General features: G+C 39.3%; 1 protein-coding gene across 2 annotated transcripts in view; it reads left to right on the forward strand.

Moving 5' to 3' along the window:
* Nucleotides 1–23,763, forward strand: part of LOC119744644 (genetic suppressor element 1-like) — a 90,498-nt gene that overhangs the window by 23,692 nt on the left and 43,043 nt on the right. The window contains exon 2 of one of the 2 annotated variants that reach the window (XM_038220696.1): nt 10,325–10,508. In XM_038220696.1, coding sequence (XP_038076624.1) covers nt 10,325–10,508 — 184 coding nt within the window. Of the gene's footprint in view, nt 1–10,324; nt 10,509–21,392; nt 21,783–23,763 lie in introns of those variants that run through there. The other variant, XM_038220706.1, reaches the window with a different exon arrangement.

Consider the following 23,763-nt stretch of genomic DNA (forward strand, 5'->3'; position numbering starts at 1 on the left):
ATGGAACCCAGACATTGATTGAGTTCAAACCCCTTTACGTGGTTAGTGAGGGAACCAGTGGCGGCGCCAGACTCTAAAAAAAAATTTGAGGGAGGGGGGGGGGGGCAATTGGGGGAAAGAAAATAATTTTGGGGGGCAGTCAAAAAAATCTCAAGCCTGTGTACTTGCGAGCATACCATTGTCAATGGTCCGGAAATAAGCCACTAGAACAACTTAGAGGTGAAGTCGTTTTTAGGAATGAGAAATGTATCAAACCGCAGAATGGTGTATAACAAATGTATAACAAATGTACAAAGACTTTGGCTGCACACTACCTACGGCTGTATAAATGCATGGGGGGGGGGGGGGCAAGGACAAAACTTTGGGGGGGGGGCAATTGCCCCCATGCCCCCCCCCCCCCTTAAGCGCCCCCACTGGAGGGAACCCATAATCTACATACAGGTTCACAGTAGCAATGGATCCTGTAACCTTGATTATTATGACTTTTGACCGAATTATTGATTGAGATATTTTTCAATTTGTGGTTCATTTCTTTGAGCGCCTATTGGATAGATTTTGAGTTGAACTAGGAGCAAGCTTGGCAAACGCAAAACATGTGCTTACACAGAATGTAGATGCATAGATCATGGTGGAAAGTTACCCACAATGCATTGCATGTCATCCACAATAATTTGGCAAAAGGATGTACCCTTTGATAATGAGGTGGGTTTAAAAAAAGTTTTAGTCAGGTTTTTCACGGAAACCAATCTCCCCCATTGGTACTCCAGCAGCCAATGTCAACATTGCGTAATGCCATGCGTACAATGTAAGTTACAAATTTGTTGCGCAGCTGTCCAGTAAAGAGACAATCGTTTTCACGAAACCTGGCAACCTTGACAACTTGACAAGTAAAAACGACAAGTAAATACAACAGTACCTTTTCTTTCTCAATATATAACTTGCGCCACCTCAAATGACTGCATAAATTACGCCATTCATTATTTGTTGCGCAAGCCGCGGACTTGCACACAGTGAAACTTATGTGAAATGTGTCATACATGTGGTGGAAACATTGCACCCACGTGGAATGTTGCTCAACTTGAATGCAGTAAAATGTGGAGGTTCCCATTCCCTAAAGTTTCATGACATCGATCGTCAGATTGATCTTCTGCACGCCCTCCATTACGTATCTGTGATACTGTGTACACATGTTGTGTACTTCTTGCTTCAGTGAACCCTGGCCATTTGCATAAACTATCCTGGGATGAGTTGTCAGCAATTCATGCATTACTAATTTTTTTCTCTTCCATAAATTAGAAATTGATGAAAAATAATCACAAAAGAAAGTAAGGCTCGGCTTCATAGCTATATACATGCCTCGCCACAGGAAAAAAAGTAACAAAAAGGGCATGGTGCATGCACAGTATACACATATTAATAATGATAATGGGTATTTATAAAGCGCACGTATCCACCATTATTGGTGCTCAAGGCCCTGCATCATTATCACCCCGTTCATTGGGCCAATCAAACAATCCACATTCCATGTAAGTGCGCTTTGAAACATGGTGGAAAGCGCGTTATACATGTAACTGTTGTAAGTTATAGTTATAGTTATAGTTTTAACCCTCATTTTGTTGGATCAGTCACATACAGTCAAAAATTCATCCTGTTCCCCTGCCATGCCTTGGACTTAGACTAGTCACCAACAGTCAGATCACATTTCATGTAGGCACTGTGACAGTCAAATTCCATCAACAGACAAAAGTGGGTAACTGGCAGGCACAGCTGGCTTATCAATCACCTGCAGTCAAAGCATAGAGCTACATGAATGTCAGGTTTCATAACAATCACAGCCAGTAGAATCCTACTTTATGAAGGCAGGGAGCACTCGACTGTTAAAACAGTCACTTGATTTATTTATTTTTAAAGCTGAGCTGGCCTTGTTGAAACTACTGCCAGCCAGGGAAGGAGGGTTAAATTAATGGTGCAAACAAAATTGTCTTAAAAATCAGAGCACACATAAAACGAGTCATTTTCATTGGCAAAAAAAGGTATTCATTTTATATGGCACAATTGACATTTAGTTTTAACTAGTCAGGTTGGCAGATAATTATTGCAACATACTGCAGGAAACAAGTTCTGTGTTAGTGGTTTGGGTAGAATTAACCTAATTGTTGGCTGCTGTGATGTGGGATATGATGTTTTTAACTCCCGAGGGGCGCATAGCACCTGAGGTGGTCAAAAACGGCATATCCCACATCACAGCAGTCAACAATTGTTTTGTTATATCATGCCAATACATCTGGCCATGGACCGTCCTAGGTGGCGAGCTGTGACAAAAGATGGGGTCAAAACTGCAACTGCGGATACTGAGCGGCGAAATGCCGAAGCCAGACGCCGACGTCAAGAAAGGCAACAACGGCGCAACTGATTAACTGTACTCCCGAACTCTTCGATGATGACACATGTAACTCAAAAAGATGAACGGTTGTAACTTACTATGTGAGAAATCAATTACATCACTGCGGTGTAACCTTTGATAACTGAAGGTTTTGATGTCCTGTCCGACATGAGACTGAGCGTTTGACGGTGCTGTTCTCATTGGGCAAAGCTAGCGCGCCGGCTGGTTCCACACGCGCGCGCAACGCGCACAATGAACACAATGCGATATCACCCTCAGTGTGTAACATGCATTGTATTGTCCAGACACGTGGCCATCCTAGACCAATGAAATTACAGTATCCAAGCTTTATGATATACATGTAGACCATTCTGAGCATGCGATTACTGTACATAATTATGCACATGTATGGATGTATATTCACAGAGGCCCCCTTCAATGGCGTATTATAAGTGTTGTGCCAGCTGTGGTACAAAGGAGCTGTCCCATGAGGAACTATTTGAACAATAGCTGGAACAATACTTTCGCCATTGAAGGGGGTTCTCCGTGAGTGCTTGGAATGGTCTAATCACATGCTTACAGGCTCATCCCGAACTACGGTACACGTACAAAAAAATGTATGTACATGTAAGCACCAAATTCTGTGGATAACACAGCTAAACAAACTTGAAGTTTCATCTGAATGTATTTTAAGTACATGTGCTGAATATTTGTGTACAAGTTTTATATGAAAACATGTACCGGTACACGTATGCAAGTAAATGTATGTGAATGCACGTAACAAGTATCTTTACTGACTGTGCAATGTACATGTACATGTACATGTACATGTACATGTACGTACATTGTACATCCACCAGTACTGCACAGTGGAAAGTAAACATGTGTGCCCTTCATATTCCCATAACAAGTCTCTCTGGCATGACGCTGTTTGGCCACAATGACCGACCAAGTTCAGCCTTATCCACTGACCGTTAGGTCAAGCCGGTCAGTGTCCTTGCTGGCTGGACAGCTGGATTGTTAAGTCACCTCCAGCGATAAACAGCTGGACTTGACCTGATGATGAGGTGAAACTGCTGAGATTTGATTTTTGTTTTTTGTCTATTGGCTATTATGATGCTGTTTGGTGGCATTTTTTTTTTTGCGAGGGGTTTTACAATTTACATAGTGGAACAAGTGGACTATGTAATGGTTTGACAGTAGAACCAGCAGTAGTTACATCTCAAGTGCATATCTGACTAGCATTTGTCTCTTATTTAAATATTTGAAGAATGCGAGTGGTTTCAAGGAGATGATGAAAAACATATTAGCAAGTTGCGTGGTTTTTATTGTTTGTCAAATGCCATAGATGAATGCCACTTTCGCGCATGATCTGAGAGCTTCCATGAGGAATATTAACATGAATTTCTTTTAAAATCAGTCAACTATCAGCCGTTCCGCTACCTTCCCGTCAAATATCAGCCATTCTGCTGCTTGTTCTTAATATTATTTTAACAAACTTTTCGTCAATTTTTTTGACAAGGGCAGGTGCTTGCAAATCCCAATCGGAGGCCAGTTTGGGCTGCCCAAATATTTGAGTATGCAATCAAGTCCATGTCGGAATAAATTATTCAAAAATGCACAGCCCCAGAATATGAATAATCAGTAACGAATCATAACGTACTGGTATATGGTATGACTATGAACACACCTTACGTGACCTTCCTGTTGGCCTACACGTTATAGACTGTGCGTAATAGAACTGTTTTGTTTATTTTGTGGGGGGGGGGGGGCAGACTTATCCAAGTGCCCCTTTTGCGGACATAAAGTGCCCCCTCGAGCATAAATGTGCCCCCTCGAGATGAAAACAAAACTGGCCCTAAAATTTCGGGTAATTTGTTTCCCGTAACAATTTCCCCAAAATGGCATAGAGAGTTAACGAGGAATATGAAAACCAAGACCCAAACCCCTTACATTGCGCCCTGAAAATGGGCACATAATGCTTAGTTTGCATAATTGCCGGTTTTGAAGAGCGCCCTCTATTGTGGAAGATGGTACCAGCTGCCTCTGAAAATATGATATTTCTTTTGTGCCCATACCTTACAAAAGATAGGCCTGGGCTACTGTCGGGCTGCAAATAATTACAAATTTGTTTAATAATTAATGCATAAAGAAGCGTGGGCACAATTTTGTGTTTGATGTCTCATTCAAAAGTGAATACCTCTTGTATAATTTTTTTTTCAGGGGGGGGGGTTTAAACAAAAAAAAATAGCATGGTGAGAGGCATCTCTAAAAGATGAAGTACTGGTTGTAAGTTGTAAATTAGTGATAACATGTAAATGTTTATGGTGTGTACTTGTGCGTATTCAAGTCATTGCATTATACATTGTACTTGTCAAGACATACACATGGTGTACATGTGCTGTAGTGCCTAAGGGTCTTCTTATAATTACTTTGCTCTCTTGCCTTTATGTCTTCTTTTTCGTACTGTAGTGCGTTTCAATACGTTTCTTCAATAAAATCTCCTTAAATTTTAATTTTTTTTATTTCTACTTTGCAAATGTAGTGTATTAAATTTAAAAAAAAAGTAGTTAAAGTGGGAAAATAAGTCCAATCAACTCGGATCAAAATTACAGTAATTGCCAATGTTATTTGTAATTATTCACAAATAAAGTTTACCGATTGTTATTGGTTGAGAGCCCGTCACGTGGGTGGTTTTACACCACTGGTAATACACTGAGACTGCGTTCTGCACCACTTCGCGCAGTACGTGCTGTGCGCTTTTGCCAATTTCCATATAAGGAGATTTTTAGCACTACGCGCGCGAGGCACATACCATACCATAGACATGGCCAGAGGGGTGTTTCACAAAACGTGAAGTGAAATTGTTGCACAAAATTGTTGGAAATTTGTGAATTTTTTGTTTTGACTTTTTGAACGAAAGGTATAATTTATGAATGGGAATAAATTTATATGTGCTTGGCTGGTATTAAACTAGTACGTTTAAAACCGGCTAGGTGCCTGGATGCAAATTGGGCCATTTATATCTTTGTCGAGGCCCCTGGCCAGTTTTAAACATGCCGGTGCTTATTGAAAACCACGCAGTCAAGCACATCTATATTAATTCCCTTATTTACATTTTTAAGAAAAAATTGACAGTGGAGAACTTTTCTGGTCAAATCTGCAGTACAGTTACATTTTCACTTAATAATAATTTTAAAAATATTTTATTCGGCAAATTGACATATATACACACAGTTACAATAAATACATAAAATTTGATATTAAAACAAAAGGATATACAAACAATAAGAAACCAAGTAAACACTACACACGAAAGACAGAACGTGGACAGTGCAGGGCTGCCAAGGAGAAGAACAAGAGTGAAACAAAACACTGTCGCCAAAAGGGCGTGTCTATGCAGCCCTGCACAATGACAGACACACAAGCACAAAACAATTAAAATACCAAAATTGCACAAGGGAGGAAATGTCCAAGGGAGTATAATATGGGATTCAAAAAATGGGCAGGGCAGATGAGGCTAAGTAAAGGAAGTGGATAGGAGAACCGGGCAGTACAACAGAGGGAGGGAGAGAGACAGGGAAGGAGAAGGGGGGGGGGGGGGAACAAACAAACACCCCAACAAACAAACAAAACCAGGAAGGGGAGGGTTAAACAGGGCCAATGGGAAGGGGAAGGGTAAGACAGGAAATGGGAAGAGAAGCAACACACCAACTGTGGAGGAGAGGGCTGGGGAAAGGAGTATGGTGGAGGAATTTATCCAGCAGAGCAAAACAAACACGATCAACCAAGAATAGCGTAAAAATTGTGCTAAAAAACAACAGTGCTCAGAGTCTAAAATGGATGTATCAAGTTATGTCTAAGTAAAAAATTAGGGACGAGAATACAGGTTACAGATTACAGATTAAGATACTGTTTTAGTTCCTGCAAAAAAGCAAAGCAACTTGTTAATTAAACACACCAGTCAAGATTTAGTGAGAACCATGTTACATTTAATCAATAATTAGTGATACAATAAATCTGTAGGTATTTATAGAAAGATTTGTTTTGCACAGGCAAATCACATTTTTTTTATTACAAATAACTAAAAAAATTCTTATGCACCAGACCCACCAGCTTTTACAAGGGTCCCATGTGATGTAGTAACTACACATGTTCTCATGAGTAGCAAATCTTGAACATGTGTCCTTGAAGAATCAAAAGAAAGGAGACAAAGAAGAGACAGACTTGTCTTGCCAACATGACGCATGAGGTGGAAAGCTCTTCAGCTAGACATGTCTTTGTGTTGAGCTTAGATGGGAAAATTGAGTAATTTGCCACAATTCTAAACATGGATGCCCACGCGTACACACAATAAGCTGAATACTTTAATTCTATTAGTACTCAAGGCAAATTTTTTTTGTTAACGACATACCCGACTCGGCGATCTGAGAGAGATCTGAGAGAGATGTTTCAAGATAGGTGCCCAAGGATTGGCCTGGAATAGGAGCCAGAGTGCTGGCTGAACTCGATAGAGGGTATCCGTGTTGTAATCTAGTTACATAATGAGTGCTACACGGACAGGATAATTTAATCAAGACTGAATAATCGTAGACATTTGTAAACTTTGTAGGAGCAGAATTAATGAAATGAGTGGGGCTTGACAATGGCTTTCAGCTCAAGGCCTCAGCTCTGACTCAGACTTGGGTAGTTGGCAACTTGAATCCTAACACCAAGAATTAATTTCAAGGAACTTTCCAGCATCCTCCAATTTGCAAAAACCGAAACGCACATTATTTTTTTAATTTTAAACTTTCCGAGGGATTAAGCTCATTGGAAAGTACTGATAGGTACTTGCCCCCACCACTCCAAATTCCCAATCTTTATCAACCTCCGTTGGACCGTGAATGATCTACGTATGGACTCCGTGCACAAGTACCCCCTCAACGGTTGTAAAGAGAGAGTACGTTTGGGAGAGAACACTCGGGAAAATCGTATTGCTGAAGGCACCTGACACGCAAAGATGTTATCAGCTTGTGCAGTCAGAATAGAATTAATCATGAGTACTTCACGCAGTACGCACTAGAACCAGTACGTGCAAGAACCAGTATGGGCAAGAACCAGTATGCACAAGAACCAGTACGCGCAAGAACCAGTACGCACAAGAAACAGTATGTGCAAGAACCAGTACGCGCAAGAACCAGTACGCGCAAGAACCAGTACGCGCAAGAACCAGTACGCGCAATAACCAGTATGCGCAAGAACCAGTACGTGCAAGAAACAGTATGTGCAAGAAACAGTATGTGCAAGAACCAGTATGCGCAAGAACCAATACATGCAAGAACCAGTACGCGCAAGAACCAGTACGTGCAAGAAACAGTATGTGCAAGCAAACAGTATGTGCAAGAACCAGTATGTGCAAGAACCAGTTTGTGCAAGCAAACAGTATGTGCAAGAACCAGTACGCGCAAGAAGTAGTATGTGCAAGAACCAGTACGCGCAAGAACCAGAATGCGCAAATTGTCTTGTTAGTGTTCCGATCTCAAGTAAAAGCTACAGAGTACCGATGAAGAAAGTCAAATGAAACAAAAATTGAATTTTCTTGATAACAAGCAAGCAATCGTGTTATTGCAAACGCTATTTTAAAGCTGATACATGTAGGTTTCGTCTAAAAAAAAGTGCACTAGAACAGTGATAATATCACATTTAATAACATTGAAAATATGAACGTGTAGCTAACAAAAACAAGCAATTTTTTATTTGCTTCCAAATTTGAATAAAAACACTAACATTTATACACTACCGGTACCATACACATGTATTTGCATGGATAATTAATTTTGATTATATTCATTTCCTACACATGCACTATAAAGTTTGATGTAAAACATAACGATTTAGTTCAAATTTTCCATTTCAAAAAGGAGTTGGTACATGTACTTCTGTTCAGTTTTTCACTGAAGCACAACAAATTACAAGCCCTGCTGGTCATACATAATGCACATGTGAATCGCATTGTGAGAACTGAATACTGCATGTACATGTATAGGCACATGCATGTTAAGGCCCAACATGTTCATGGACTTGTTTGTGATGCGAGTGTACCGGTATATTCCCAAGCCAATCTACCATTAATTCTGTTATTCCTGTGACCATGAAAAAAATGCAACATATTCAATGACAATGTTGTCTGTTCTGATACAAAAGGGAAGTTGTATACTATTTGTGTACATTTGGCTAGATTTCGCCCTCCAAAAATCATAATAATTTCATAACATAATTTCTTGCATTTATGGTTTTAGACCTAGATGTATTTCAAGCATTAACTAAGGATTGGCGCCACAAAAAATGTATTCAATCCACTGTGCGATACATGTATTAGTTCCTGTGTTAGCTTCTGAATTACACACATAGCGAGCATGCGTTTGAAGAACATTTTGAAAAGACCTTGTAACTGGAACGAAAACTATAACGCTCCAGCAACTTGAGTTTTGAGGACCAAAATTTTGTCCCCCCCCCCTAAATTCCCTCGCGCATTCATTAAACAACAAATTTCTCAGGTAGAGTTGTGTGAAAGTTTGTATTATACTTTTTAACCGTCTTTCTAACTATTATCATCGAGATGTTATCATTTAAAACAAAAATAATTTATGCGTTTTCAAGCCCAATGTACGTTTTCCCCCGAAATGACTCCATTGAGAAGACACTCACATACATGGACATGTTATGTACTCATGTATTTGGCCAATTATTGTACGTGCTATTGCAATTTTGGGGATGTACATAGTATAGAGATAGAACAGTGGAACAACGCTTGAATGATGCCATTCTTGCTAGATTCACATTTAAATCTATTGTAGGTTTCATATAATTCAGAGAAACTGGTAATTCTGTCATTGTTTGTGCACTTCATTTGGAAACTGCTAACATGTACAGACCTGTTCAAATCCTCTACCATTCAAATTCTTTTCTTAACCTTATAATTTTATGCACCTCAGTTGTCAGTTTCTCTGTGGTTTATTTTTATGTTTCATTACCACTCACTAGTAATAAGTCCAAAAAATTGAACAGCGTCAAGTAGAATTTGCATTAGATATTGTGAAAAAAAATGATAGAGGGACATACCTCCCCCCCCCAGGGCAATAAGCGACCCTGTAACCATGCAACTCCCCTATAATTGGCCATTGTGCTTGCATTATCTTCACATGATGTACATTTACGTGTAGAAATGTAATTGCTATATTTGGAGTACTTATAAGACCTGGCATTAGTTGAACAACAGAGGGGGCTGTTTATGCCAACCATATGATCTGCAGTCGGCCACTTGGCAAGGCATCAAAACTTTGAATGACGCGGAACTTGTAATCCTTGGTGTATCGCCAAATGCTAGAAGGTTTTCCTAAATTTCCTGTCTATTTTCAAATAAATGAGTCTTATTTTTTTTTAAATTCTAAGTATACATGTATGTACCATCAAATAGTGCTATTACATTTCATATATTTCTTTAGTCCACTGCAGGTTGCGGGTTCTAGTCCCAGAAATTTATATATTTTTCCTTTTTTTTCCCCACAGAAGTGAATTTTCTTTCCTACATTTGTGTTTAAGCAAGTCCTATATACTGATCGATGAAATAAATTTTACGTTCCCCCTCCCCCAGAATCATGGCTCTGGATTCTATTTATTTTTTTTTAATAGAAATGCAAGTTAAATCAGAGAACCATTCCGTTTCCAACTGACGCATGCGCATCATGGTCATTGACTATACTTGGTTGCAGGAAGAATAATTGCTGCATGGTACCAGTCAGTTCCTGACTTTACATTTAACTGTAATTGAATGGTAGAAATATTCCGTATTTTTATATAAGGATATCTTTAGACTCCAAAATTTATGGAAGGTGGTCATACATATGTACATTTTAATGATATGTAATGTGTGTCTCTATTTCTTTTGCCCATTTTCAGCCCATAGGCAGCAACGGTGAGAGGAAACCGGGGGACGTGCGCAACGAGTCGGTCATCGTCATCGACAGCGACAGCGACGGTGAGCGGGAGCATGCATCCTTGCATCACCACGGCAACCCAGACTCTGTGCAATCGTCTCTGTCCCCCAAGTCGGGAAGCAGCAACAGTCGGCCGGCGTCCGAAGGTAGGTTCAAAACCTAGATAGACTCTGTGGTATGAATGGTGTGGCTGGCGCTTTGTCACCACTCATGTGAGCTACAGTTTGCAATCACACTTGTGGTTTATGGAAGCGACTGAGGCTACTTCTCATAAGCATTTGTGTTACCGCAAGCCATAGCCAAATGATTCAGACAGGATGGCTATAGCCACTTCACTTTCTGTATCTGCCGATATTTTCAAAAATTGTGGAAGGTTGCTGTCACCGTAACAAGAGACATCATTGGCAAGAAGATGGTGCTGAGTAGCCTTAGTCCAAGACTTGATTGGCATTTGTTCCCACTGACGCAGCTCGCTCCTCATAACCATGATAAAGCCGCCGCTGCTTTAGAAACTGTTGCCGTGTAGTCTCGGGAACTTTGGCAGCGCTACCCAGGAAATTCCGAGCATACCTCAGGTGCGTGCATTAGCTTGAATACAGCATGCATGAGGTTACTGAGGCATGCTCGGAATGTTCAGAGAGCTCTGCCAAAGTTCCCAAGATTGGTTTTGATTCCGAGCATACCTCAGGCACTAGCACCAGCTTGAATACAGCGCTTGTGAAGTTACTAAGGTATGCTTGGAATTGTCTGGGGAGCTCTGCCAAAGTTCCCAAGATTGGTTTTGATTCCGAGCATACCTCAGGCACTAGCACCAGCTTGAATACAGCGCTTGTGAAGTTACTAAGGTATGCTCGGAATTTTCTGGGGAGCTCTGCCAAAGTTCCCAAGACTGGTTTTGATTCCGAGCATACCTCAGGCACTAGCACCAGCTTGAATACAGCGCTTGTGAAGTTACTAAGGTATGCTCAGAATTTTCTGGGGAGCTCTGCCAAAGTTCCCAAGATTGGTTTTGGATTCCGAGCATACCTCAGGCACTAGCACCAGCTTGAATACAGCACTTCCATAAAAAGTTTGTGCCCCCTCATTCGCCCCCCACTGGAAATTTGGCATTCGGAGAAAAGCACAGCCGTATGGGTTTCCATGATTAGCTGGAAGAACATTTCCCTTTTCTGCGATTTTGTGCATATTTTTCACCAAAACCCTTTCTTTTCGCGATTGGCTGTTTATTTTAACGTCCATGGAAAGGAAATAGCGGTAGTTATTGTCAACATTAACCATGATATAGGATTGAACAGCGCCCCCCCCCCCCCATGGGAAGATGGTGTCCAACCCCAACCCCAACCCCAACCCCAATTTTGTTGCTTCAGATAACAAAAAATGCACAAAAAGCAAATGGTCCTCGGTCCATTGTACCTTCAAAACCATGCAGTAAGCTGTTAAATAAAAAAAGGAGACATTTTATTGTTGAAAGAGGAAAACTGACTGAAGATTTCAAAAATCATCTGAGCAGCACGGTCTAATTTGTCAGTTAAGTCGTCCGTTTTCTGATGCTACATATCCGGTTTTTTGTGTGCACTTTTTCTGTTCAGCATGGCAAAAATTGGGTGTTTTATCAATTTTGTTCAAAAAGTGATAGGTTTAGGGTACAGTGTAGTTTAGGACCCCGTTCCATAAGAGAACGAAAACACACTTCTATGTTTCAGGATGGAACTAAATACCAGCAGAAAATGTCACTTTATGTTTTTGGACTCACAAACCGGTAGCTCGCAAGAATACCATGTTGAATATCAACAGGGTTATTTTGTAGAAAGAGGACAGGATTGTGTTTTATGAGGGAAATTATGGGGTAAAACTTCACATGCAGAGAATAGTCTAAACTGCTGTGAATTGCTGTACTGATCAAAACTATAAAAAAGAGTTACTCTCGATAACTAAAGACTGCTTGAGGCTGCAAAAGTCATTTTAGAATTCACAATCTTTTGCAAAAGTCATTTTTGAACGGAACTCGTAAAAGAAAAGAGACCTGTGTCCTAAACTACACTTCACCGGGTTTTGTGTTAAATATGATATCCCTACGTCCTCTGTGCTCATTTTCACAAGAAAAGATATCACAAAGTGCCTCCCTGCATTTCTGTAATCCTGCCCTGTGTTATTATATGCTGCCCTCGTGTGGTATCTTTTGGCCAGGTTGGTAATTTGCCATAAAAATGTGTGTGTGTAGTGCACAGGGCTTCTCTTATGATTGCCACATCATTGTCATTACTGCACAATGTAGATGGATTTTATTGAGGCTCTTAGTATTACTATTAGCATATGAACACCTAAAGCTGTTAACTTAATTAGTGCAGTTGATATTGAGGTGTCCATGTTTTGAGCCATTGAGTACAGTACATCTTTGGATGGACTGGTATGAATACATATAACTGTAATTAGATGTAATGCATTGTACATGTTTTGGTACAGGCACATTTTAAAAAAAACCTTTACGTGTACATGTGCATATAAAAGGTAATCAGCCACATAATTGACTTATTTTTTAGTGGTCCATAAATTAAAAAACTTAAGTTTACAATTCTGACTTTTAAAAGATGGCGTCTCTTTTTACATGTACAATTCGCAATCATTTGGGGATAAATCATTCTTAAGCTACATGTATGCAGGAGATTGTTGGTGGTGTTGAAAATTGCAAGCAGTTTACCAAAATTCAGTGATATTTTTTTCCAGTCATTGAGAAGATTTTTCTAATAAACCACAAGGAAAGATTAAAAGAAAAGGAGGATATTTTTTTTCCTCTACAACTGCCTTTTCCCATGACATGAATCACCACAATTTAGGCTGAATAACAAAAAATAAATATTCTCTTCTGGGCTTTTTGAAAAAATGAAGGCCCCCCCCCCCTTCCCTCCAAGATGGTGTTTTTTCCAAGACGGCCGATGGGTTCTTCCATTTTCTCGACTCTTTTGCTGCATACAAAATTGCTGACACCCCTTCTACATAACTACAATATTGTTGGAAACAAACAAAAATAATAAAAATGTATTGCAAGTGTACGAGTAAAATAAAAAGGAGACAGGCAGAAAAAGGAAGTATATGTAGGCTTGGACAAGGCGCCGATTTATGTTTCACTTATATATATTTTTTTTTTAACCAGTTGCATGTGTAACTTTGTTTTAAAAAACGAGCCTGTATGAATATGTACTTAAATTGTGTCTCTAAATTAAACAAATTTTTTTAAATATTTTAAGCATTCATGTACATGTATATCTGTGCAGCTACCAGTGTATTTGCATTAGTGTGTTAATAAGATTGGCTCCCTACAGAGCTCATACAAGAATAAATAAATTCATAAATAAATGGTGAACGAAAGCTATCATTTGCTTTTCCAAGTCCCAATTTTATTCAACTTATTATACATGCCTAAATAAAACCAAAGCCATTGTCTGTGTATGACATCAATTCCTGAATAATTGAACAGCGGCCAACAGCTCGGCAATAAATAATCCACAACCATACCATTCATTATTGATTATTTAACAGTGAGCCCTCCCCCCTTCCTTCCACTGGCCACCCCCGCCTCATTAATGCACCAGCCCTAGACTGTGCATGCAATGGAATCTGCACCTGTCCATCTGTTGTTATGCAAATGAGGGAGACACCTGATAATGACCAATCAATTACCATTGCTGGGGTCCCAAGCTATGCTATCATCAACAAGAGGGAGGCAGCCTGTGTGAGCGTGTGTGGCAAGATTGCATCAAATTAGGGATGTGGTTGTTGTCAGGCAAAGAGGACTTCGGAGTACAAGCAGCTGATGGAGTGAATTAGTCTAGAAATTTTTTCAAGGAAATTGATGGAAAATGGTGTTAATTTGTGGGGTACCATAGGTTGCTCCAGATTAAACCAGCTTTGTTTGTTAAACATGGCAAACTTTGCCAAAGATGCAGTCAGGGTGACATTTTCAGTAAGGCATTTAGTGTGTTGATGACAATCTTTTCGCTGAATGTTTGAGGGTTTTTCTTTGTCTCCTTATTTAATTGAACTTAAAGAATATTGGGGCATGACAGTTTTTGTATCTTAATTGGATTTCCTAAATTGATTATTTTCCATTGTTTTCCTACATTTTCAGCATTCTGTACTGTAGACGTTGCACTTGAGGGGGGGGGGGGTCTGCAGAACACTTCCTCCTACTTTTTTTCTGAGGATCAAATATCATGTTTGAAGATCACAATTAACTTGATAAAATGTTTCAACCAGAAGGGTAGGCTGTAAGCCTAGGGTATAAGTATAACGTAGGGTATTACTATGAGCACCTTATAAAGGTGCTACACATAATAGATCTCATATTTCTCATCAACTTCATTTACCTGTTTTTAAATATAGACATAATTACCAGCGCCTTGAGTACCTAATTGTTGGTAGATACGTGCACTCTATAAGACTCCGGTATTATTATTATTATTATTATTATTAAATGTATGTATTTTAGACACTCCATCTGTTATGCAAATAGGCCTAAATGTACATAAAGTCATAAAGCCCATTTTTTTATTCAATGTACATTTTGTCACCTGATTTTCAATTTTACAAAAGCCCTATGTCAAGCTGTGTGATAAAGAGTTGGGAAAAGAATTTATTACCTTGACTTTGATCTGATTACACTATTTTTTTTGTGGACAAAGGAAAGTTCTTTTCATACAGTCACAGTTTCCACCACAAATTGAAATGCAGACGTTTACTTGTTTTAATCCTCTCTCTTATCGAAACATAAATTTCCGTTATCGAAACATAAATTTCCCAGTTTTGATTCCTGACAATATTTTTTTTTTGTTGTCTGGTGTCCTGCATTATCACTCCATTGACATTTGCACGGTGCAGAGGGGGCTGTATCTGATAGGGGCCGTATCTAAATTATACTATTACTGAACGGGTTATGATAGTGCAGTCATTCAGCACGTGTCTTGCTGGAGATAAACAGATAAACAGAGTCATGTGTGAGCTGGTAAACAGGGTCATGTGTGAGCTGGTAAACAGAGTCATATGTGAGCTGTTTGTGTGTGTTTGAGTGCCTATTTCAGCTACAAATTCTTTTTTGAGTAATTTTAGTACAATTTGCATGCATCGTATTGTTGGGCTCATGAAACTCTTTCTGATAGTCAATGCTATTCTGCAGGATGATCAAGAGTTATATTAATTATTTTTGTCAAAAAATTGTATCAGATTAATTTTTATGAGATGAGGTCTTTGAAATTTAAAACTATTTTGATATGCGACCCCCCGTCACTCAGTTTGTACTTTTTGAAATAATTATGATGGCGCCACAAATTAATCAGTAAGCATATGGCAGATGAAGCATGATGCTTATTCTTTATGCGTCTGTCCGCATCTCTCCACCCCCCTCCCTCGACTCCCTTGGGTCCACCCTTGTGTCACCCATTGTCCTGCGGTAGTCCAGCAGTCGGCCATCCTTTGTCTGGCCGTGGCTAGGCGGATGGACAGGGGACGGCTTGACCGTTGCTCCAAGACCGGACGGCGGAAATTCTCTATTGATTGTCTCTTGTAAAGCGATGTCGTAACGCATGTACCTCAGATATTTTGTTTGTAGGGTACTTGCAAGGTCCAGTCAAAAGGGCTTTGTTGAGTTTCGGGAAGAGGGAGATAGTACTACACGTCTTGTTTATTCAGTTGTTTTGTGGCGTGGACCTGGGCATTCTTATTGGCATCGATCTATGTGACCTGCTCCCTGAAGTAAGCGTGTTGACAAAATTAGTTTTGATGTTGTCAACCGACTTTTGGGAAATGGAGCATTTTTGAAGTGGTAGTACAGAAATTTGTGTCTCTGTTATTAAACAGGGTTTCAAGTGATTCAATTTGAACTGAATTCTGATTTTGTGTGAGCAAGCTACGGTTCAATAACATATCACACCCAAAATACATACTTTTAACAAGCTTTTCACTTTTGAAAACATAATGAAAACAATTGATCGTATGACTAGATATAATTTGAATCAGATTATCTCTTTGTTTTAGTTTTAGGTTTGTTGTTTTGCCACTTTGCTTTATTGAAATCCACTTTGAGTATGCACTTCAGTTTATTTTTTATTATTATTCCTAAATTTATATACAAACGTGTGTATAATACAGATTATTTTGTGTGTGTTAGTTTAAACAGTAAAAAAAAAAAAACCACTGCATTGTCATGACTGCTTTCCATTTCCACATTGCCGTTGCTTCACTCATTAATAATTAATCAACTTGATTATTGGCAATTGGCTTTTTTTTTATATTTAATTTATTCCGTGGGTGGGGGAAGGCAAACATTGCGCAGCTAATTTCACAGATGTGCAGGTAGCTGAACAGACTAGGAATACAAACAATGGCGAGAGCAGATGACGCTGATTAATGGGGCGCCAACATATATGTTGACCTCTTTCTTCCCCCCTCTTTCATCTCAAGTGTGGTCTTTGTTTACACAGTTTTGGCCAGATAATTTTTTTTTAACACTTATTTTTTGCCTCACTGAGCTGGTGTTTTAAGGGTAGTACACAGTGGCTGATCCAGGGGGCGTGAAGGGGGTACCTCTTTTGTTTGTACTTTAACTTTTTAGGAAGACCTAAATTGGGGACCTCTCGGGAATTGGGGATCCTATTGTCCTCCATTGTTCAACGTCCCCTATTGAATGCAGAAACAAACTCATGTACATGTACATGTAAGTAACATTTGCATTTGTCGTTACTTTACGAAATGGACTGATTGGAGGACAGTAAGTTATCGTTCCATTGTCCTGTTTGATGCTTGTGTGCATTGGTGCTTGAGAAACCACCCCCCCCCCCAAAAAAAAGAATGCTGTTTGTTTTCAATAGTCAAAGTGCAGCTGACTGAATATGATGTGCATAGAACCCATAGGTCACAGGGCATGCCCGAATGCGGGCTGTGTAGTGTGAATAAAATACCCGGTACTTGTATACGCACCTAGCGTAACCGAGCATATGAAGTCAATAGCTAGCACGCACCCGTTAATGGATGTAGTATTGGAAAAAGGCCATTATTCCAACGATCGTTCAGCTGGGCAATCGTTGGAAAGTGATACAAATTCCTCTTTTCTTAAAAATGACAGCGTACCAAGTGTTACAATTTCACATGATGCTTCATTCTGCATTTTGCCTACATGTAACTAAGTAAGCGTGTTAACTATAAGTTGACAATTGTTTTATTTTTTTTATTTTTCAAGTGTTATCTGTGGCCTTTAGTTGAGGAGTTGTAGTGCCATTGTACCAGTAGAGCTTGTGAGCTGATTTAATACCGAAACTCTGTTTAAATACCAAAAAAATGGGTGTCTGTTCTCACTGGAAACTGTGTTTTTAAAAATTGAAATCAAATCACTTAAACACATTAGTTTCTGAGTAAGTAAATAAAGAAGGAAGAAAAAAAGTCACCTTACAAAGCTAAATTGCTGATGCGATTTATACAAATAATACAAATACGAAAGCATTGAGGAAGTTTGGAGAAACCTGAGATTATACCGTAGCTCTGTGATTATACACACAAACGATGTTAGAAAACCGCTGTAAATTACATGTACATGTAAGTAAAGAAAATCATTAAAAAACCAGGCATGTAAATTTTCCCCGGATCCGCTCATTTCCTCGATGTTTTACTTCTCGTGAATGCCATTACAAATGTTTAAGAAAAAACTGTACAAAATCTTGCGTGAATTGGAATTTCCTCGTTTTTTCCCTCCTAAATTCCCAGTTGCATGCCTGAAAGAAGTAAAAGGTACAAACAATTATTACTAACTTTTGTACTGGGAAATACATATCATCCATACTTAAAAAAAATAACTGTTTATTTTAAATTACAATAATGAATATAAATATGTAGTTGAACGACCCAAATTCCATTCCATTTAAAAAAACCCAAATTGATCTAAGTGATACAGAAAGCCTCTGCAAGTTATCCATAAACGAGAAATGCCATTTGGAACTTGATATCCTTTGCCGCCATCTTACTTTCAACCTGATGGAAATCTTCTCACCCTCTGTGACTCCTGAATTTTCTTTTCAGTAATTCCCCAAAGTGAGAGACAATAAAATGCATCATATCATACGGTGTGACTTTACATTTGCCTTGCATTTTTATTCCATACTTGGTTTTTTTTTTTTTTTGAGGGGGGGTTATAGATTTTTTTTGTGGAAGAGGAGTAGGCTTTGGTGTAGTAGATAATTCTAACCCCCCTGGTGATTTGTCACCTTCGCTAGTCCCGTTGCCCCTGGTGGCCCAGTGAAGTGTTTTACGCCCTTCAGTGGAGAGCATTTATAACACCCTCCTGGAAATAGCACCGCTTGGAATCGGGCCTGGAGGATTGCCGGAGGCGCGAGACGGAAGGCGATCCGAGCCGGGCGTGAAGAAGCTATTTTCTCAGCCCGACACAATTAATTTTCTTGACATCATATAGCAACCGTCCCTACCCCCTTGTTCGCATTTCTGCCGCTGGGCAAACATTGCACGAAAAAAACAACACCCTACATTTAAATTGGAATGGAGCTTTGATAATGTACCCTGAAAAAGACATACATTTCTTTATCACTAATTACTTTAACAAAAGAATGTTTGTTTAAAAAACTATACTACATTTCTAATATGCAGATGACATTTTTTAATTCTTAATTGCCAGAATTGAAGGCCTTCGGGCCACAGTTTTTAGGTTAACTTGTTTAATTCCAGGCATATGCCTCTTTTATTATTTTTTTTTTTGTATTTTGTGATTTGTGTTTGTTTGTTTTTTATGCCGAATAAATAATAATAATAATAATAGTGATAATAGATAGATATACTGGTAGGTATTTAATGACAGATAAAGCAGAATAATATTTGGGGGGAAACTCTTATAGATTTGTAGTGAAGAACTTTGTTTCACTTCTCAATGCAACTAGAGCAAGAATCCTCAAATTCTTGAATATATTCACACGTATTGAAACAAATAAGATCATCAAATTTAAATGAAATTTCAAGATCATTGTTTTGCTGGATTGTTTTAAATTTTAAATTTGACCTCTTTAATGAAATGGATAATATGGGAGTAATGTATGCATGTTGTTTTTTCAAATGGAAAGAGACTGAAAACATGCGAAAAAAATTAAGAGTTTGTATCCTTAATTCTGTACTGACTAATGTTTGATATGGCTCCATACAAAACTCTCAATGAAACACTGTGTCAGAGGAGATGCATAAATCAGATTCGACAGTGCACATGATATGCAGTCATTTTTTTTGTTATACTGAGAGTCAATCCATGAGGCCGCACTCGACGAACCAATTTAACAGCGCATTTTGTAATTCTAAGCGCTCACCTTACACAACTCGGGCGATTGCTCCTCCAACCTCTTGAGGATTTCATTATGATAATAACGTTGTCAGTGTGCGCGGGGCGATGTCAGGGCTCGCGTGGGATGCAGGTAGAGGGGGGAGACAGGGGAGTCAGATTAGATGAGAACGGCTGTAGAGAGGTCGTGGTGGGGTGATGTGGGTATCGTGACAGGAAAACATCTGCTGTTAGGCTGGGATTGCATGCTGTAACCTCGAAACCAACCCCCCTCCACCCTCCTCCCTCCTCCCTCCCCCCCCCCCCCCCCCCCCCCCTTATCAGTTTAGAAATGAGTAAAGATGTGACTTCGTGTTTAACGTTTAGCAAATACTTTAAGATCCTTTACTCCGTTTAAATGTTTAGCCATTCACAAGGGCTGATGCATGCTCTTTATGTCTGCAGACCGGTGTGATTGACATGATCAATCAACAATGGCAGTCATTGACAAAGTAAAAACTACATGTGCCCTGAATGAAATCAAGTAAAGTATTGAAGTGCTTCGAAGGAATTATTTGTGTTATGTAGGTTTAACTCAAAGGAAGGCTGTGTGAACGTAGGTCCCTTTTTAATAATTTGGTTTCGTTTCAAATGTTTTTGGAAATTTGGAAACGAATTTAGAATTGTTTTCGTTGAAACATTGGAACAATTCGTTAAAACGTTAAAACGTTGAAACGTATAAACATCACATTGGTAGAAATGAGACATCTGCCTGGGGCAAGAATCAAACACAAATTGTTCACACAATAGAACAAACAGCTGGTGTGGCCGCCTTACCTTTTGGGTGGGGCTGGATGGGCTGGGAAAACAAACAAACTCAGCAAATCGTCAAGCCTTTCAACTTCATCGGATTGATAAGTAAACAAAACATGATGTGTAAACAAAACATGATGTGTAAACAAAACATGATACTCAGCATACGAACATGTAAGTTGTGCACATATTTGTACAAGTGCATACAGTTTTGCAAACCCAAGCAAAATAAATTTGCATCGTAAACCCAGACTTATTTGGAAGAAAGATAATTGTGTTATTTGAAATATGAAAAATCAATCGTTAAGTTTTTTGGTTTTTTTTCCTAATGTTTGGCAACATTGCTGATGTAAGCAAAACTAATTTCTGGTTGTAAAAATAATTTTGTTTTTCTCCAGTCAAAAGAAAAACATTTAATTTCTGTTACATGTTAAACCACATGGTTAAACGGGACAATTGCATACTTCTCCCCAGATAAAGACAAATGTTGTCTGTTTGTTTGTTTTTTGGCAAGGTGCAGGTTTGTGTCGATGAATTATATTGAATTAATGATTCCCAATTGTGCAGTTGTACATGTCTGTTACTTTGTTAGGCTGACATGTGATTAGCTTTGTAGCAGTTTAAGTATTTTGTGTCTTCCTCATTGCAGTATATCTGTGTCAGAGTGCTGTGGCTTTAGTTGAAGAATTTTTGAGGTAAATCATGGTTTGGGCGTGTGAAAAGAAGACAGAAAGAAGATCAGTGAGTCAACAAGGAAGAGATTATCTTCTTAAAGGATTAGCTGTAATCCCAAGCTAGGAGCTGCTTATATTGGCAACGAGTTCCCTTTGTGTGGTTAAACCCTGAGTTCTTGTATCCAGTACATGTATCATCGTTGACATCGTGTATTATTATTCTGTGTGTGTAGTGTGCGTTTGAGTGTGAAGTGTGCAGATCCCATAAGGGCATTTGTTAGTTTCCCCCCACAGGCCGAATGGAGGCGGCCCAACCTTTGCCATGTAAATGTGCCTATTGAATGGGGACTCAATAGCGCACTTGAAGGGTAATCTGCTGTGCACTAGGCAGGCTGTGTGACATGAGCCACACACAACAGTGTCGTGTCGGCCCGTCAATCGAATCCCGCACACATACAACTAGAAGCAAGCTGGCTTCACATCGGCAACCGGGGCGAAAATCCCGCATAGCTGTGAAGCTGACTCTCTCTATATTATTGGACATATAAACATGGCCGTGAATAATGGAAGCATCTACCCGTCAGCGGGGCTGGAACTGCCGTTTCCTTACTTCCCACCGCCCATGCATTTCCCAGGTAAACTTGTAACCATTTTTAGTGGATGGGGAATTTGTTGTAGTTTTTTTTTACTTCACTCGTGTCTGTCCGTACTCTCATTGTTGTGGGGGGAGAAGGGGGGTTAAGGGGGAGGGCCAAATACACATTTGCCTATGGGAAGCCTGACCGGTCGACCTTGTGTGTGCTTTATTAGGGACCTTACGTAGTAGTCGTGTGAATCAATGTGGTGTAGACATCCCTTTGTCTGACTGTGCTGTAATGACTGTGCCGGGCCGGCGTGTGTGCTGTGCGTGTGTGTATACATGTATGAAGCCTGTGTTGGCAAAGCTGCTTGTGTAGAGATATGCAACCGCTTATTCATTGGTTGTGTGGTTTTGGGTCGGGGGTATTAGTCCTACATGGTAGCATCACCATTAGCGAGTGCGTGTGTGCATACATCATGGGGGCTGGTTTGATGATGGTGATGATAATGACGATGCCGTTTCGAGCTAATTCCGTTGGCACCGTTGCGGGGTTGCGTCCGGGGAAAACGTATCTCTGTGAATTTATGATGTGATCGTATCGGGCTCAGTCACGTCAGTCGAGAGAGATATCTGCAGTCATTTCCTGGTTAATTAACATCGATGTGAGAACAGTGTTCTGATATAAACAACTCACTAATTCAGTAATTTGTCCAGGATGAATGATACCATATTGACCTACATTGTTTACAAATATTTAAAGGGTTATAACCGATATTAAATTAATTAATGTTCATTGTTTCCATGCATAATTGCATTTAAAGCATCTTCATGCATACATTTTGTGTCTGCAAATCCTACACAGTTTCCTTATAATCGTATTACTAATTATAACACTGAATAAGGTCAAGGCAAACCCATACAGAGAGGGGACTGAATTTGGGTCAGGTGACCTTTGTTCTCTCCAGACTTACCCCTAGCTAATTTTAATTCTGATGCTGAACATTGCATAATGAAAATTGCATTTTGATGAGAACTGCAGTTGTTGCGTTTCCTATGTTGATACAAATGCCTTAATGTCAATGAACAACAGATTTTTAATATATCAATTAAAATATGGAGATATTCTTGATTTTTTATTAAATTTGATTAGCTTCTGTAAGTATAAATCCAGTGTACATATGTAATTTGTGTGTTATCACATATTTTGCCACTTCACATTGGCAGCTTGTGAATACAGACATTTGTCTTTGCTAATCAACATCATAAATGACTGAAATGCCTACACATGTTGTTGGTTTTTTGCCGTTGCATGACATATTTTTTAGGCTTCCATTTTAATTCTTTCCCCAGACCACAGAGCAAATGTTAAATTCACAAATGGTAAAACCGTAAAGTGAACATAATCATAAGACATTTGTCTTTGCTAATCAACATCGTAAATGACTGAAATGGCTACACCAGCTGTTTTTTTGCCTTTGCATGGCATATTTGTTAGGTTTCCATTTTAATTCTTTCCCAAGACCACAGAGCAAATTTTAAATTCACAAATGGATATACCGGAAAGTGAACATAGCCTTGACATGGATCTGAGCATGTGAGCTAAGATCCCCTTCCTCCCCACCTACTAATTTTTTTTTATTTAAAGCTATCAAAATGGAAAGTCTTCCAATTTTGGTTTGGACAGTCCTTGAGATTTTGTTATATATATCATTTTATTTAAAAAATAATAGTTTATTGTTGTTGGGTATAAATGGTTATACCGGCTAACCTATGGTGCGTCACGCTCCCAGTCCCTGTACATGTATGTTGTTTGACGTGTGCTGATTTGGGTCACGGTTTTATTGCTTTGGAAGAGCACGCTTGACATAATGGGTTCCTTTTTGCTGAGTGGGTGGGTGATGCTGCCTTTAAAGGTGCAACACACTGCTGTTAAAGGGGCAGTTTTGAGGACACTTTGGGAATTCTGTCAGAAGATACAGTTTTGCGTTGACAAATGGTCAGTTGGTTGATGGCCCAAATTTCACAGGGCTGCTAAA

The sequence above is a fragment of the Patiria miniata genome, unplaced genomic scaffold (genome assembly GCF_015706575.1).
Source record: "Patiria miniata isolate m_02_andy unplaced genomic scaffold, ASM1570657v1 HiC_scaffold_12, whole genome shotgun sequence".
In the NCBI taxonomy this organism is placed as follows: Eukaryota; Metazoa; Echinodermata; class Asteroidea; order Valvatida; family Asterinidae; genus Patiria; species Patiria miniata.